The 13,438-nt window shown below is 44.9% G+C and overlaps 1 protein-coding gene across 1 annotated transcript; it reads left to right on the top strand.

The window, feature by feature from the left end:
* Window positions 1-7,387, top strand: LOC310822708 (dapper homolog 3-like; the record flags this gene model as incomplete). Its single annotated transcript, XM_083695151.1, has 4 exons — window positions 1-231; window positions 3,050-3,182; window positions 5,382-5,492; window positions 5,743-7,387. The coding sequence occupies 4 exons, from the start codon at window positions 1-3 to the stop codon at window positions 7,140-7,142; spliced, it is 1,875 nt and encodes a 624-aa protein (XP_083551277.1). The 3' UTR covers window positions 7,143-7,387.
* Window positions 7,388-13,438: the final 6,051 nt, after the last annotated feature.

Here is a 13,438-nt window from a genome sequence, read left to right as displayed (position 1 = left end):
ATGCACCGTGCGTTCTCCTTCCCAATGTCGGTGGAGCGCAGCCGGAATAAGGAGCGCTTAGAGGACCGTCTCGCCGGGCTATGTGAGCTGGAGCTCCGCAAGCAGAGGCAGGAGTGCCTGGTTCTTGGTGCTCTGGCTCAGGGCGACCCTATGCCTCAGAATCCCGCAAGGAACCAGCTATCGGGTTTCAGCAGTTGGGGGCAAGAAAACTTGACATTGAGACGTCAGCTGGTAAGTTGCAGCGACGGAGGTTGAGGTCTTTAGACAATGTAACAATTTCTCTATTTGGCAGTAACATTGTTGAACCATTGTTGCAGAACGAATGTAGCCTAAATTGGTGGCTCTGGCACGGTGGTCACCACCATATTACACGATTAATCCCTCGTTTATACTCAGACGATTGCTTTGACGATGTAAGCCTGTTGTCCAGAGACGACCCATTTCTGCAACAACAAAAGTTGCCTGACTTGATGAATGATATCCCCATCTGCATGGATCTAATCGTTTCCATCCTTTGGGCTCAGATGTATGCCTTCGAGGCACGAAATAGGGGTGGAGCACACGTCATTTGCAATCCCACCGTTTAATGGCCCATTGTTCCCTGTTGATAGCATTTCTGATGTATGGTATTTTTTCATTTAGTAGCCTATGCCTTTTTGTAGAAGTTTGGAGAACTTACGTTTTAATTCCTGTTATGAGTGGAATTTACTGTCAGAGGTGGGCGTGTCCGGCGCGTCCGTCTTGCCTTCCCACTGACCTGTGTTAGTGAAATCAGACCATTCGACCAGTGATTTCGGCATAACACAAACGCGCGAGCTCTCCATGACGGAAGCAGTTGCTTATTTAGAATATATAGCATATCATATATTTTAGCAGGACAGCAACTGTCCCAAATCTTTTGCGAAATGTTCTTTGGAGGTGTGACATCAAGTCTATTTTTTGCCTTTAACTTTTTCACTCTATAGATACTCTATCTTCCTAAAATACACACTATATAGCCTACGTTTCATTCTCACACAGCCCTCTGTCTTCAGAGTAGACTGCTCCCAAAGCTCCAAGAAAAGGAGATGAAAAAGAAATGAGGTAGAATTAAATCAGCCGCCTCCTTCTCTTCCCCGCCTCCCCCAGCATTTCTCACCGCCGCGGCCCAAACAATAGGCGCACATGGAGCGGAATACTAATGAGCGCGAGGGGCTCGGTGCGCAGAGAGGGGAACCAAGCGCGTCGGCCGCTTTGAAAGCACAACTGGAACATATCATCCAATGAGCTGTCAACGGAGTTCAAACTGGCTCCGCTCTGACGATGATGGTAATGACTATTTCCTAGACTGTGCATCGAGTGACTGCCCCCAAATACCGCATGTTTCCGTGCGGCAGGCAATGTGCATTTCATCATGTCATTCAGATGGCCCTTTGAAGGATCTGTAATTGGATCGATGGATATTAACTACATTGTCTATTCAAGCGTGCAAATAATTACACAGACAATTCCTTGGGGATTAGTGGCTGGAAATTTCCCAGACGTCTGCCCAATTGAGCAAATATCAGTTATTGTGTGTCCTAGCTGAACCTAATTGCATCTGCTTCGCAGGGAAGCAGCTGATCCATGTTACCTTGGATCCTGGGGACAGTTCTCTTGGCCATGGCTTTGGATGCCTATAGTGTGCTGACAGCCATGCAAAGCCAGGCAGCAGCTGGGACATCACAAGCCTTTGGCTTCACTCTGAGCCACCCTGGTGTGTCTGTGTGTCTGTGTCTGTGTGTGTGTGTGTGTGTGTGTGTGTGTGTGTGTGTGTGTGTGTGTGTGCACATAGATTTATGACTCAATTGAGCTGTGTGCTTGGCCTCAGTTTGGGGTGATTTGGGCATTTCTTCAACATCACTGTATGTCTTGCAATGCCACATCATTAGCAAGACTACCCCACTCAGCAGTGACTGATGTCTGGATGAGTGAGAGCTGCCTGGGCTTTGTCCCTTAACATCCCCCTTCAGGAGGTTCCCCCTGAGCTGGAGGCTCTCAGCAGCTGCGTCACATGAGTACTGACTGGCAAGTCAAGCCAGATAAACAGTGTTCCATTCAGGAGGCTGCAGACGGAGGGCAGAGTAGGTTATGCTGCCTGCCATTCACGTCTGTTATGTAAACATGGTTGTGTGTATGTGTGAGAGCGAGGGGAGGAGGGGGGGTTGGTGGCTTAGTGAACCTTCTGAGTGGGGGGTAGGGTGTTGTGTGGCAGTTTGTGGTCTCCCACGGTCCTCTCTCCTTGGAACCAGTGACAACATTGCTTTAATTATAGAGGGGCGTGTGTGTGTGTGCCCTATTCCATGGCTCCTTGTCTGTGGCTCACTGCCACCGACACTGGCTGCTCTGCCTCCTCTTCCCCCTCCTCCACTGTGTAAAAGCAGAGGGATGCTGTAAAAGAGTAATGACACAAGTGTGCATGGGGTCTGTGAGCCAGGAAGAGATGATTAATAATGTAGCAGAGTCAAAGGTCTCACCGAAGGGATCCGCAAGAGGCCACATATTACAATGGTTTTATATTAGATATTAGTTAAGTTAGTTTCCACAAAACCAGTGCTGTCATCTCAATGATCTTGCCTGTCTTTTCGACCCAGGTCTGCCATCTAGTTTATTATGGTAAAATAACCACCTCGACACGAGGCAGGCGGAAATTGCCTGGCTGATTGAACAAGCATTTCCAATTCCACTTCTTTCACTTGTTATATGATGTATGATGTGTGTTTGTGTTCTTATGCTACATGTGCATCCACAAAAAGAACATCACAACACTTACAGAACAAAAAATCATGAAAATCATGTTCCAGCTGGCTGCATTCTCTGCTTACATAAGAAGGCTGAGAGCATAGTACTCACTAGACATAGGCCTACTGTACACTACTTCAACATTCAGTCAGTTGAAGGAAAAACTACACTATCAAATGTTGAATGCTCATAATTCATATGGACTGACCATGTGTGGTTTAGTATTTGATTTGATCTGGTATCTCTCTCTCTCTCTCTCTTTCTCTCTCTCTCTCCCTCTTTCTCTCAGAGTGCTCTCCAGAGCTCCCCCTGGGGGCTGATGCTGGCATTGGAGCAGCAGGTGAGCGAGCTGAGGGTGGACAGAGACAATTTAGCATATGAGGGTAACCAAAAGGACACAGACGACAGTCGTCCCAGATCAGGTACCTCTAATGCCCTGACCTTTAACCACTGCCCATACTATTTCAGAGGACCATGACCAGTTGTTAGAATGTATAGGCTGAATGTAGACACAGTCTACACTCACTGAGAATTTTATTAGGAACACCTGTACACCTTCTCATGGTGGTGTAATGGTGTGGGGAATGTTTTCTTGGCACACTTTGGGCTCGTTAATACCAATCAATCATCATTTGAATGCCACAGCCTATTTGAGTATTGTGGCTGACTGTGCATCCCTTCATGGCCACAATTTACCAATCTTCTAATGGCTACTTTCAGCATGATATTGCACCATGTCACAAAGCAAAAGTCGTCTCAAACTGGTTTCATGAACATGACAATGAGTTCAGTGTTCTTCAGTATTAGTATAGTGTTGCTAATAAAGTGCTCGGTGAGTGTATTCTGTAGGTCCTGTTTTCTGAAGAACCTGGGATTGGTACATCCATTTGGACTTGTAAGTTAGGGTCCCCAAAAGTAATGGGACAATTGGCTTAACAGGTGTTTCTGTCCCATCATTTGTGCAGGCGTACTGTAAGAGAGCTGTCAATGTGCAGGATGGATTCTAGGCTTTGGATTTGCCTTTGAAGTTTCCTACGAGTGTCTGTCAACATGAGGACCAAAGAGGTGTCAATGAAACTCAAGGAAGCCATTAATAGGCTATATACAATCAGAAACATAGCCAAAAACTTAGGCTTGCCATAATCAACAGTTTGAAACATAATTAAAAAGAAAGAAAAGCACTGGTGAGCTCAGCAATCGCAAAAGGGCTGGTAGGCCAAGGAAGACTTCCACAATGAATGACCCCAAAACAACTGTCCGACAGTAACACTCTCCAGGAGGTAGGCGTGAATGTGTCAGAGACTACCATCCACAGAATATGGCACCAGCCAATCTACAAATGCTTCACTGCAAAGTGCAAACCACTACTTATCCTCAAAAAGGATGGTCAGGTTACAGTTTGCTAAAAAGTACCTAAAAAGCCTGCAGAGGTCTAGAAAAAAAAGGTATTGTGGATAGATAAGATAAATATTATCATGGACCAGAGTGATTGCAAGAGGAAAGTTTATAGCATACCACCTCATCTGTGAAACATGGTGCATGGGGTGTTAGGTTTAGGCATGCATAGTTGCCACTAAAACTTGCTAACTTGTTTTAATTGATGACTGTAACTGCTGACGGCAGCAGCAGAATGTATTCTGAAGTGTACATAAACTCTTGTCTGCTCGAGTACAAGCAAATGCCTCCAAATTAATTTGATGGCGCTACATCATACAGTAAAACAATGATTCAAAACATACGGCCATAGCACCTAGGGAGTTTTTCAGAGGCAAAAAGTGGAGGTCTTGACTGGCCAAGTCAATCTTCAGATTTAAATCCAATTGAACATGCATTTCATTTTCTGATGCTAGATTTTAGGCAAAAATACCCCAAAACAAACAACAACTGAAGATGGCTGCCGTATACGCCTGGCAGAGCATTACCAGAGAAGATACCCAGCGTCTAGTAGGGTCAATGTGTCGCTGACATTAGGCAGTTATTGCACCCAAAGGATTCTCCACCAAATACTAAACATGAGTGCTTCATTTGGACATTTGATAAACCTGTCCCTGAAATAGGGATACTATGCATAAAAAGTGGTGTAATTTCTGAATAGTGAAACCAATATGTACACATACCATCAAATAAAAGCTGAGAATCTCTACACTAGTGAGTGTTGAGCCGAAAGAAGAAAAATTGCTTCACTGTCCCATTACTTATACAGGGTATATATACAGCATGGCCATTGGTTTCCTCAAGAATATAACTTTAGATACCTCATGAGCTTAGTTCAACTCCCTTACTCCATCAGGACCCTAAAAATAAGCTGGTTTGTAAAGCTTCATTGCTCCATAAACACTGTATAGTTTCAAAACATGGTTAAAACTATCAATTTTATCTCATGGATGGTCACACTATGCAGCTGTTTACAGACTGCTTTGTTGTTGTAGAATCCCAGATTGCCCCTTTAAAAAGGCCACACTTTTTTCAGCCTAATTTGCCCTCCTTCTACTTTTCTGATTTTCATGCCCACAATTGCCACTGTTAGTGGTCCTGTGGTTTGCGAAATGAGCCAAGAGTTGGTTTTAAAGCGCTTGGATGAGCAGAAAGGTATAATGAGTGACATCATCTCATCTTCCCAGGGTTCTATGAGTCCAGTGAGGCCCAGTCTCCAAAAGAACGGTCTTCCTCCTCTGAGCTCACAGAGACTGCCTCCACTTGGATCTACAGTAGTGAGAGGCCCAAATCTCTTGGTGAGTTTTTAAACCCTGGTAGTTGGTAGTTTTGATGTGTGTGGACAGCTTCAAACTCTCATGTCCCATGATCTTTACCTTGTTACATAATCATATTGGTGATATTTGATTAGACTGGTATCAAGCACACGCTATCCATTCTAAAACTTGACCTCATCGAAGCAGAGACTTGGTTGAGATATATACACTTTGGGTTTATGCTAATATTAGAGGTGACATTTTAACTGTATTAACTGTTCTCTGTGTGCAGGAGATGCCTTCCTGCTGAACAGGGAGAGTCTGCCCTACTCTTTCTCCGCCCCCTACCCGCCACTGGAAGGTATTGCTGAGGAGGGTCTGGCTGAGGAGCCCTGGCAGTGGGACCCACAGTGTGCCCATAGCTGGGAGGACCACGCTACCGAGGAGGACTACCAGCAGGCCCTGCGTGTGGAGGGCTACATCCTGGGCCTTATCCAGCGCCACACCCTCTCCCCCCGAACCTACCATACTCGTACCAGCCTGGGGCTTGACCCCTCCTCCTCCTCCAATAACTCCAGACCGGGCAGCCTGCGCAGGAAAACCTCCCCTCACACCGCTGAGCACCGCATCCCTGACCCGCTTGAGCATTTGCAGGATTCTGAGTCCCAAGCCTGGGGGTATAACCCTCTGGAGGAGGAAGCTTGTGGGCGACAGGCACCATCCACAGGGGACGGCTATATTTCGCTATCCTACCCCCACTCCAGACCCCACTCCTTGGTTGGTGGGCTCCTGCCCTCCCTGGACCCCAACTGTGGTGCTCTGGATGCTTGCTGCAGTATTAAGTCGGATTCCCCTCAGCACTGCCCATTTCCCCTCTCCCCAGTTTCACGCAACCACCTGATCAGTGCCCAGTACATCCCTGGCCAGACCTGCCATGCCCCTGTCTGCTCCCCCATACACTGCGCTGCAGAGCCCTCAAACCACAGCCGAGCATCTGTATCCCCAGACCATAGTAGCCCAAATCCCAGGTCCATAGTTAAGAAGTTCCACGAGCTGCAGAGCTCCAAGAAGCCCTGTCACAGGACCAGCCACTCTCAGTCTGAGAACAACCTGTTAGGGCAGCAGGGGCTTCCTGAGCGCAGGTACAGCACAACCGAGAGGCCCCAGGGCCGTAGGGGTCAAGGCCAGGCCATGGGCCCCCAGGCCAGCAGCACCACCGGGGGTCAGCGCTGGTGCTCCACCCTGGAGCTCAGCCAGAAGGAGGGGGATATCCAGGGGGATCAGGCCCACAGACGTCCACCTCGCAGGACCCGTCAATCCAAGGCCTGCTCCCAGGCTCATGCCCAGCCTCAGCACTCTGAGTGCCTAGAGAGAGCTCCCCTGTGTTGGGGAGAGGGCTACAAAAGGGCTGCCCCAGGAGAGTCAGAGTCCAGCATGAGTGAGGTGTACTCCCCCGCCTCTAGCTCTCTGTCCAGTGACTCTGATGAGGGCGGGGGGCTAGTGTGGCCTCAGCAGCTCCCTCCTCGCCTGGATCCTTCCACCTCCACCTCCTCATCTTCATCCTCCCCTCAGGTATCCTCTGATGCCTCCTCGCAGCCCAAGGCCTTTGTTAAAATCAAAGCCTCTCATGCGCTCAAGAAGAAGATCCTGCGATTCCGCTCGGGGTCCCTAAAAGTCATGACCACAGTCTGAAAATATGGCCGTCACTAATGAGTTTTGCCACTGTGCCCCCTGGTTTGTCAGAAGGTCAATGGACATCTACACTTGACATTTACTGTCTCTGACCTCTGTCATCACATCAACATCTACATTCCTTTCAGAGCAAAACCAGAGGTCTCTAACAGGCCTGAGATCAGTATTCTAGTTTAATTCCCTCTGATACCTTACTATCATCAGACTATGCATTAACTGTGCATTAAACACAACAGTATTTATCTTGGATGTTATTCTCATATGCTGTAGACTGCCATGGCACCTGAAAAGGAACTGCTACCTCTCCTCTCTCAGAGACACTCACCTGTAGCCTAGATCCAATGACTGGACTGAAGTCCATGTCTGTGGCACTGGCCCTGTCAGCAACTGAAATGAGGGGCCAAACACACACACACATACACATCCCTGTAAATATCAACCCGTGGCCTTGTTTGTATGGATGTATTTTGTAAATAAAGATGTTGTCATCTGTTTGAACTGGGTTTCATCTCAGACATTTTTGGTGCAGTATTTTGACATTTAAGAAGCTCTTCAACAAGTTCAATGGTGGACTGACCTTGTGTGATATATGGGGAGCCTTCTGTCTGTCTGTACTCTATTGCTCTCTCTGGAGGTAAATTCAGACAGTATTTCCCCTGTATATCACTAGAAATTCATTGTGATGCTTCTGACTACTGAGATGGAGACTAGTGCCCTCTCCTCCTGTTGGTATGCTGTGGTGCTAAACTGCATTCTACACCCCTAAACAGCCTCCCTCCTTGAGGCTCTCACAGGATAATTATATCCAGCTGTGACTCCCAACTGACAACTATGAAAGAGGCTGTCCAAATAGGGCACTTTGAACTGTATGGCCACAGTGAAAAGCCATCAACATTTAGTATGACACTGCTCTTGGTTGAAACTCATCTGATCCATATTCTAGAAGTGTTGCCAAGTAGACTGGTATCAGAGTTAAATACTCAGAACATTTCGGTACAGTCCAATAGGTGCTCTATGCAGTCCAAATAAGGCACATTGAGCTGTATGGCCACAGTAAAATGCCATCAACATTTGGTAAGACACCACTTTAGACTTGAATCTGACCTACATTCTAGAAGTGTTGAGGAGTAGACTGGTACCAGAGATGAGTTCAAGTGATCGAAAAAATATCTCTGTACAGTCCATTATATTTGCCCTATGCAATCCAAATAGGGCACTTTGAGCTGTATGGTCACAGTAAAAAGCCATCAACATTTTGTATGACACTGCTCATGGTTGAAACTCACTTGATCTGTGTTCTATTTTTATACAAATATAATAGGGATGTGTAAAGTAGTAGTTGCACCAATATGTAAATTGTAAAGATCAAAAATACTTTTTCGAAATTGTATTTATTTTCTGTTTGGTAATTTGTCCTTTTTTTCAGAAAAAATAAGAGAAAATATTGTGATCCCATCACTTTCCATTCATCGCTTAACTCATGCTTTTATTTTGAAGTCGCAAAAACAACAAAAAACTTACAGAAGTCTTAATGGAGGAAGATGTTGGTTATAGATACTCACAGTGTGACATTTCACAGCTCTCTACTGGGATATGGAAGTGTGGTTTCCAATGCATTTTTCAATTGTCTTTTCCAATCACCTTTTTACTATGATGGTGATCAAACTATTTTGATAATGAAACCACAAACTCATGAAAAAGTTTATTGAAACAAAAAAAATAACAGTGAATGTCGAAAGTGGCAAACAGTCAGACGAGGAAATACTGGGGAAGGGGGAAACTTGACTTCCGTACCCTAGTAGAGGGGTGTGGCTTCAGATTTCCATATTCGGATTTTACCGCTCAAGGAACACAGATAGAGACTGCAAAGAAACTACAGGACTTTGTCAAGTCCATAGACTAGCTAAGGCATCACCCAGGTTTTAGGTGGGGCAACAGACGTATTCAATGGAACACTGACCTGCATATTCTTCTGTATGCAGCCTGACCTCTATGGATTTGTATTATCACTCTGAAGAGTATATATTAGGCTGTTTGAGAGAAGATTTTAATTCTAAGCAACCTGCCCTGTACAGTAGACCAACATACAGCACTATAGCAGGTATCAAAGCGGTGTGCTGGAAAACCTTGTTCGTGCATAGGTGAAGTTATGGGTGGGGGTGCTCATTTAGAATTTCCTGTCTTTGGCGGCTTTTGACAAGCCATAGCTTCTCTCTTGAAACATTTGGTATTGGTAATTAATTTCCATGTTTTTTACACCGGAAGGTGATCTGCTGTTAAATTTTAAAAATGTGATCCCATCATAGCCTGCGAGATAAATAATAATCCTATTAGAAAAGGAAAAACATGTAAGAACTAGGCTGATTCATAAATATGACAGTGGCTGACATGTTTGGATCCAAAACAAAACTTCCGCCACCCTAAGTGAGCAACATGTAACAATAGGCTGGTGATTTTTTTTAACCAACACAAATTGCATGAATGTCAGCAAGGCTCGAGTTTGGACAGTATGTATAATGTAATGACCCTCTGACATGTCACTTGTAAGCTGAGGGACTGAGAGCCCTAGCAGGATAGCGTCCTCCTCTATGCAGTCCTACTATAGACAGATAGTCAGACTTTACCATGTATCAAAATAAAAAGTACCCTGCCAAGACACAGTTTGTAATATATTATTTCTTTCACTCACTCTGATGGTTTGTTGGGTGGTTGTCCCCTTTGATGGGCATCAGGTTTGCCTGAATTGCAGAGATTAAGAGTGGAAATAGTTGAAATATCAGGTTAGGACCAAGCAATGGGACCAATCTACTCTCATACCGTTATCACAGATTCTCTCACAGCGCAGAAAAACGGGGAAATGTTTTAGCACAGTCACGAATAAGACACAAGTAGTTAATTTCCATGCGAGACAGGAGTAAGGATGTTGGGTTTCAGTGGGATTGAGACTGGATAGAAAAGTAGTCTACAGTTGTTATGAGAAAAAAACGTCATAATAGGGTGCAAACTTTCAGCAAGGGCAGCCTTCTCTCAGTCACACAATGTAATAATATTAATAATAATTTATTTTGTATAGTGCTTTTTGAGGGATCAGTTGAAGGGGGAGAGCGTGCTGGATAAATTGTCACGCTTTTGTTTGTTAATCGAAAACGATTTGAGCTTGTTTTAAGACTTTAAGGCAAGCATGCATACAGACATTTAAATCACCTTCCGCCACCCATTTGTTAACAATGGCTAATGCTGGTTTGTGCTGTTATTTGATTTTATTAAACACTGACGTTCTTGATCACATTCCGGTTGATGGGAGAATAACGTAGTGGTTAGTGCAAGTGAAAAGCATGAAATGATCGGTAAATGAAACAAGACCTACAGCTCATTCACCTGAGTGCACCCGTCTGGACCCGATAAACAGCTCTGATCATGAGAGCGTTGTATATATTTGTCAGTATATCAATCCCAACTCATCCAAACCTGCACTACAATCTAGTAGTTTTACTTAGTCAAATCAACGTTTGCATGTAAATTTTCTTTGAACTAACATAATTTGTTAAATCAATAACTTTATTTAGACTAGTATCTCTTTAGTGGCTAGATAAATTGTCATGCTTTTGTTTGCCAATGGGAAACAATTTGAGCTTGTTGTAAGCGGAGCTCAAGCATGCACACACACGCAAACACACACACAGGAGCTGAATCAAAATGTGTAGCCTACAGATCATGAATATCACACATATCAACAACTGTCCAGCAGTGATATGACACCTATATGAAAGGACTTCATTTGTAGCCAACTATGATACATGATATTACAGACAGGGGCTGTTACAACTGTTTTGTTGTGTCTTGTGTTCTGTTGTGTTTCCGCCCCTTTACCTATCTCCATCCTTCTCACACATTCCGGCAATCAATTTGGTTCAGATGCACCTCATTCCTCATCACCTCCATAGCCAATCAAAGGACAGCCCTGTCATATTTAAACCCTGCACTTCCTCCCCTCATGGGATCCTTTTGTGTCTGTCTGTCTGTGTTCAGTGTGACAATTCTCTGTTCAGACCTCATTCATTCATAATTGATCCATTGTATTTTCATTCCGGTTACAGGAGAGAAGTGGTATAGGTGAGAGCAGCCCGTGGGAATACATTTATGCATGTAGGTTACTCTTGTCCATATACACTAGTTAGTTGGGGGCAGGTGCCATCTGTTGTGTTTTCGGTTAGCCTAGAGTGTTGGCACTAGACTGCATCTCGCGGCATTCTTAGGTATACGTTAGGCTTAGTTTTTAGGGACTACCTTATTTTCTTTCTTTGGGCACAATTTCCTCCCTTCTCTCCTTAGTCTTGGTAGATTAAATCATCATTGCACTGTTCACCTTGTCTCCTTGTCATTGTTTTTCATTGTCCCATTGTAACTGTCTGCATGTGTCCTATGTTTACGTGCCTCACCCACCGCCTAGACCTGGGCCAGGGTGCGTAACAGGGGCATTGTGAATGCCAGGACCTTGAAGTCAATGCATTAGTGGATGGGGAGCCAATGTAGGTTGAATAACACAGGGGTGATGTGCTCACAGGGGGAGGTGTGGGTGAGGATCCACGCAGCACAGTTTTGAACATACTGCAGCCGGTTGAAGCATTTGGCAGATGCCCCCACAAGGAGGGCATTGCAGTAGTCCAGACAGGTTGAAATGAAGGCATGGATGAGACGTTCGGCAGCAGGTTAGGTGAGCAGAGGACAGATTTTTGCAATTTTTCTGAGGTGGAAAAAATATGTTCTTGATGTGTGCCTCGAGGGATAATTGACTGTCCAGTATCACTCCAAGGTTACGGACCTCACTGGAGGGTAGGACCTTCACACTGTCTATAGTAAGGCTGAAGTTGGTGAATTGTTTCTATGGGTGCCAAGCAGGAAAACCTCAGTCTTTCCGCAGTTCAACTGCAGAAAACTGCTGCATCCAGGCGTTGATGTTGTTAAGGCAATTTGTGAGAAGTGTTTGTGAGATGGCAGTGTTGATGGTGTTGCTCCTGGTGGAGACATACAGCTGAGAGTCATCCACATAGAAATGGAAACCAAGTCCATACTTCCGGATGATGTTGCCCAGAGGTAGCATGTAAATACAGAAAAGCAGCGGCCCAAGGATCGAGCCTTGTGGGACTCCCTGGTGGACCAACATTTTGTCAGACTTGCTAGAGCCGATGGCGACAAAGTGAGAGCGGTCAGTGAGGTATAATTGAAACCATTTCAGGACCAGCTCTGAGAGGCCTAGGAGTTCTCCATCCGGTCCAGGAGGATGTTTGACCGTATGTGGTTGATGTTATCAAATGCAGCACTCAGATCCAGGAGAATGAGAATGCTGGCAGCTCCAGAGTCAGCAGAGTCCAGAAGGTTATTTGTGACCCTGACCAGTGCAGTCTCTGTGCTCTGTGCCATGTTCCAGTAGCTTGGGCAGGAAGGGAAGGTTGGATATAGGCTAATAGTTTTTGAGCTCATCCGGATTTGTTCCTTGCTTTTTAGGAACAGGCGTGACAGCAGCACATTTCAGTGTGCCTCATCTGGCTGCCCAGCTTAGTCACAGCAACTGTATCGACAGTGGAAACGATGGAGAGACTGTAATGGAAAAACCAGTATGTGTAATAATAATAGATTATGATCATTAATTGTGTTAGCATATATTCATTTACTGATTGTATTGCATGATTCCTCATATATTGATTATACTGTGTGATTCTTTTTTCAAGTGTTAGAACAATCCAGATGTTAACCTCCTAACCCATTCAATAGCATAATAGAATGTACCCCTGCCGCCTTTATTGCCCTGATGCCAGGCGGGAGGGAAATAGCCTAGCTAGCAGATGTAAGATAACACATTTTAGTGTGACATTGTATTTACGGCCTGTAATAGAATGGTCATTAACTTGGGGTCAACTGTCTAAAACTAGTGATGGTAACATTTGAGAAAACACATCAGTGTCTTCTCAAAGCCCAGACTGTTCCTAGCAGATAAAGATGTAAGACTTCTAACTGTGAGACCATTGTTCTTTCAGAGCTGCCCCAGAATGTTATCTAGGACTGCTGTAGATCATGCCACCGGTTTTCAAGGTTGTATATTGATATATGCCCATGTGAAAACCCCGCCCTATCATCAGACCGTCTGAGGGGTATGAAGTATGTGCTGTAACTTGTATCTGGGTTCTCTGTTCATTAGGTGCAGAGTGCTATGCTTGCAACCATTATTAATAAACTTACTAAACAGATATTGTGTTTGTGCATCTTTACAAAGTCTCACTGAAATCGTTATTGTGGTA

The sequence above is a fragment of the Argentina silus genome, assembly GCF_951799395.1.
Source record: "Argentina silus genome assembly, chromosome: X".
Lineage (NCBI taxonomy): Eukaryota > Metazoa > Chordata > Actinopteri > Argentiniformes > Argentinidae > Argentina > Argentina silus.
The sequence above is the reverse complement of the archived record's forward strand: the minus strand, read 5'-3'. Positions and strand labels throughout refer to the sequence as shown.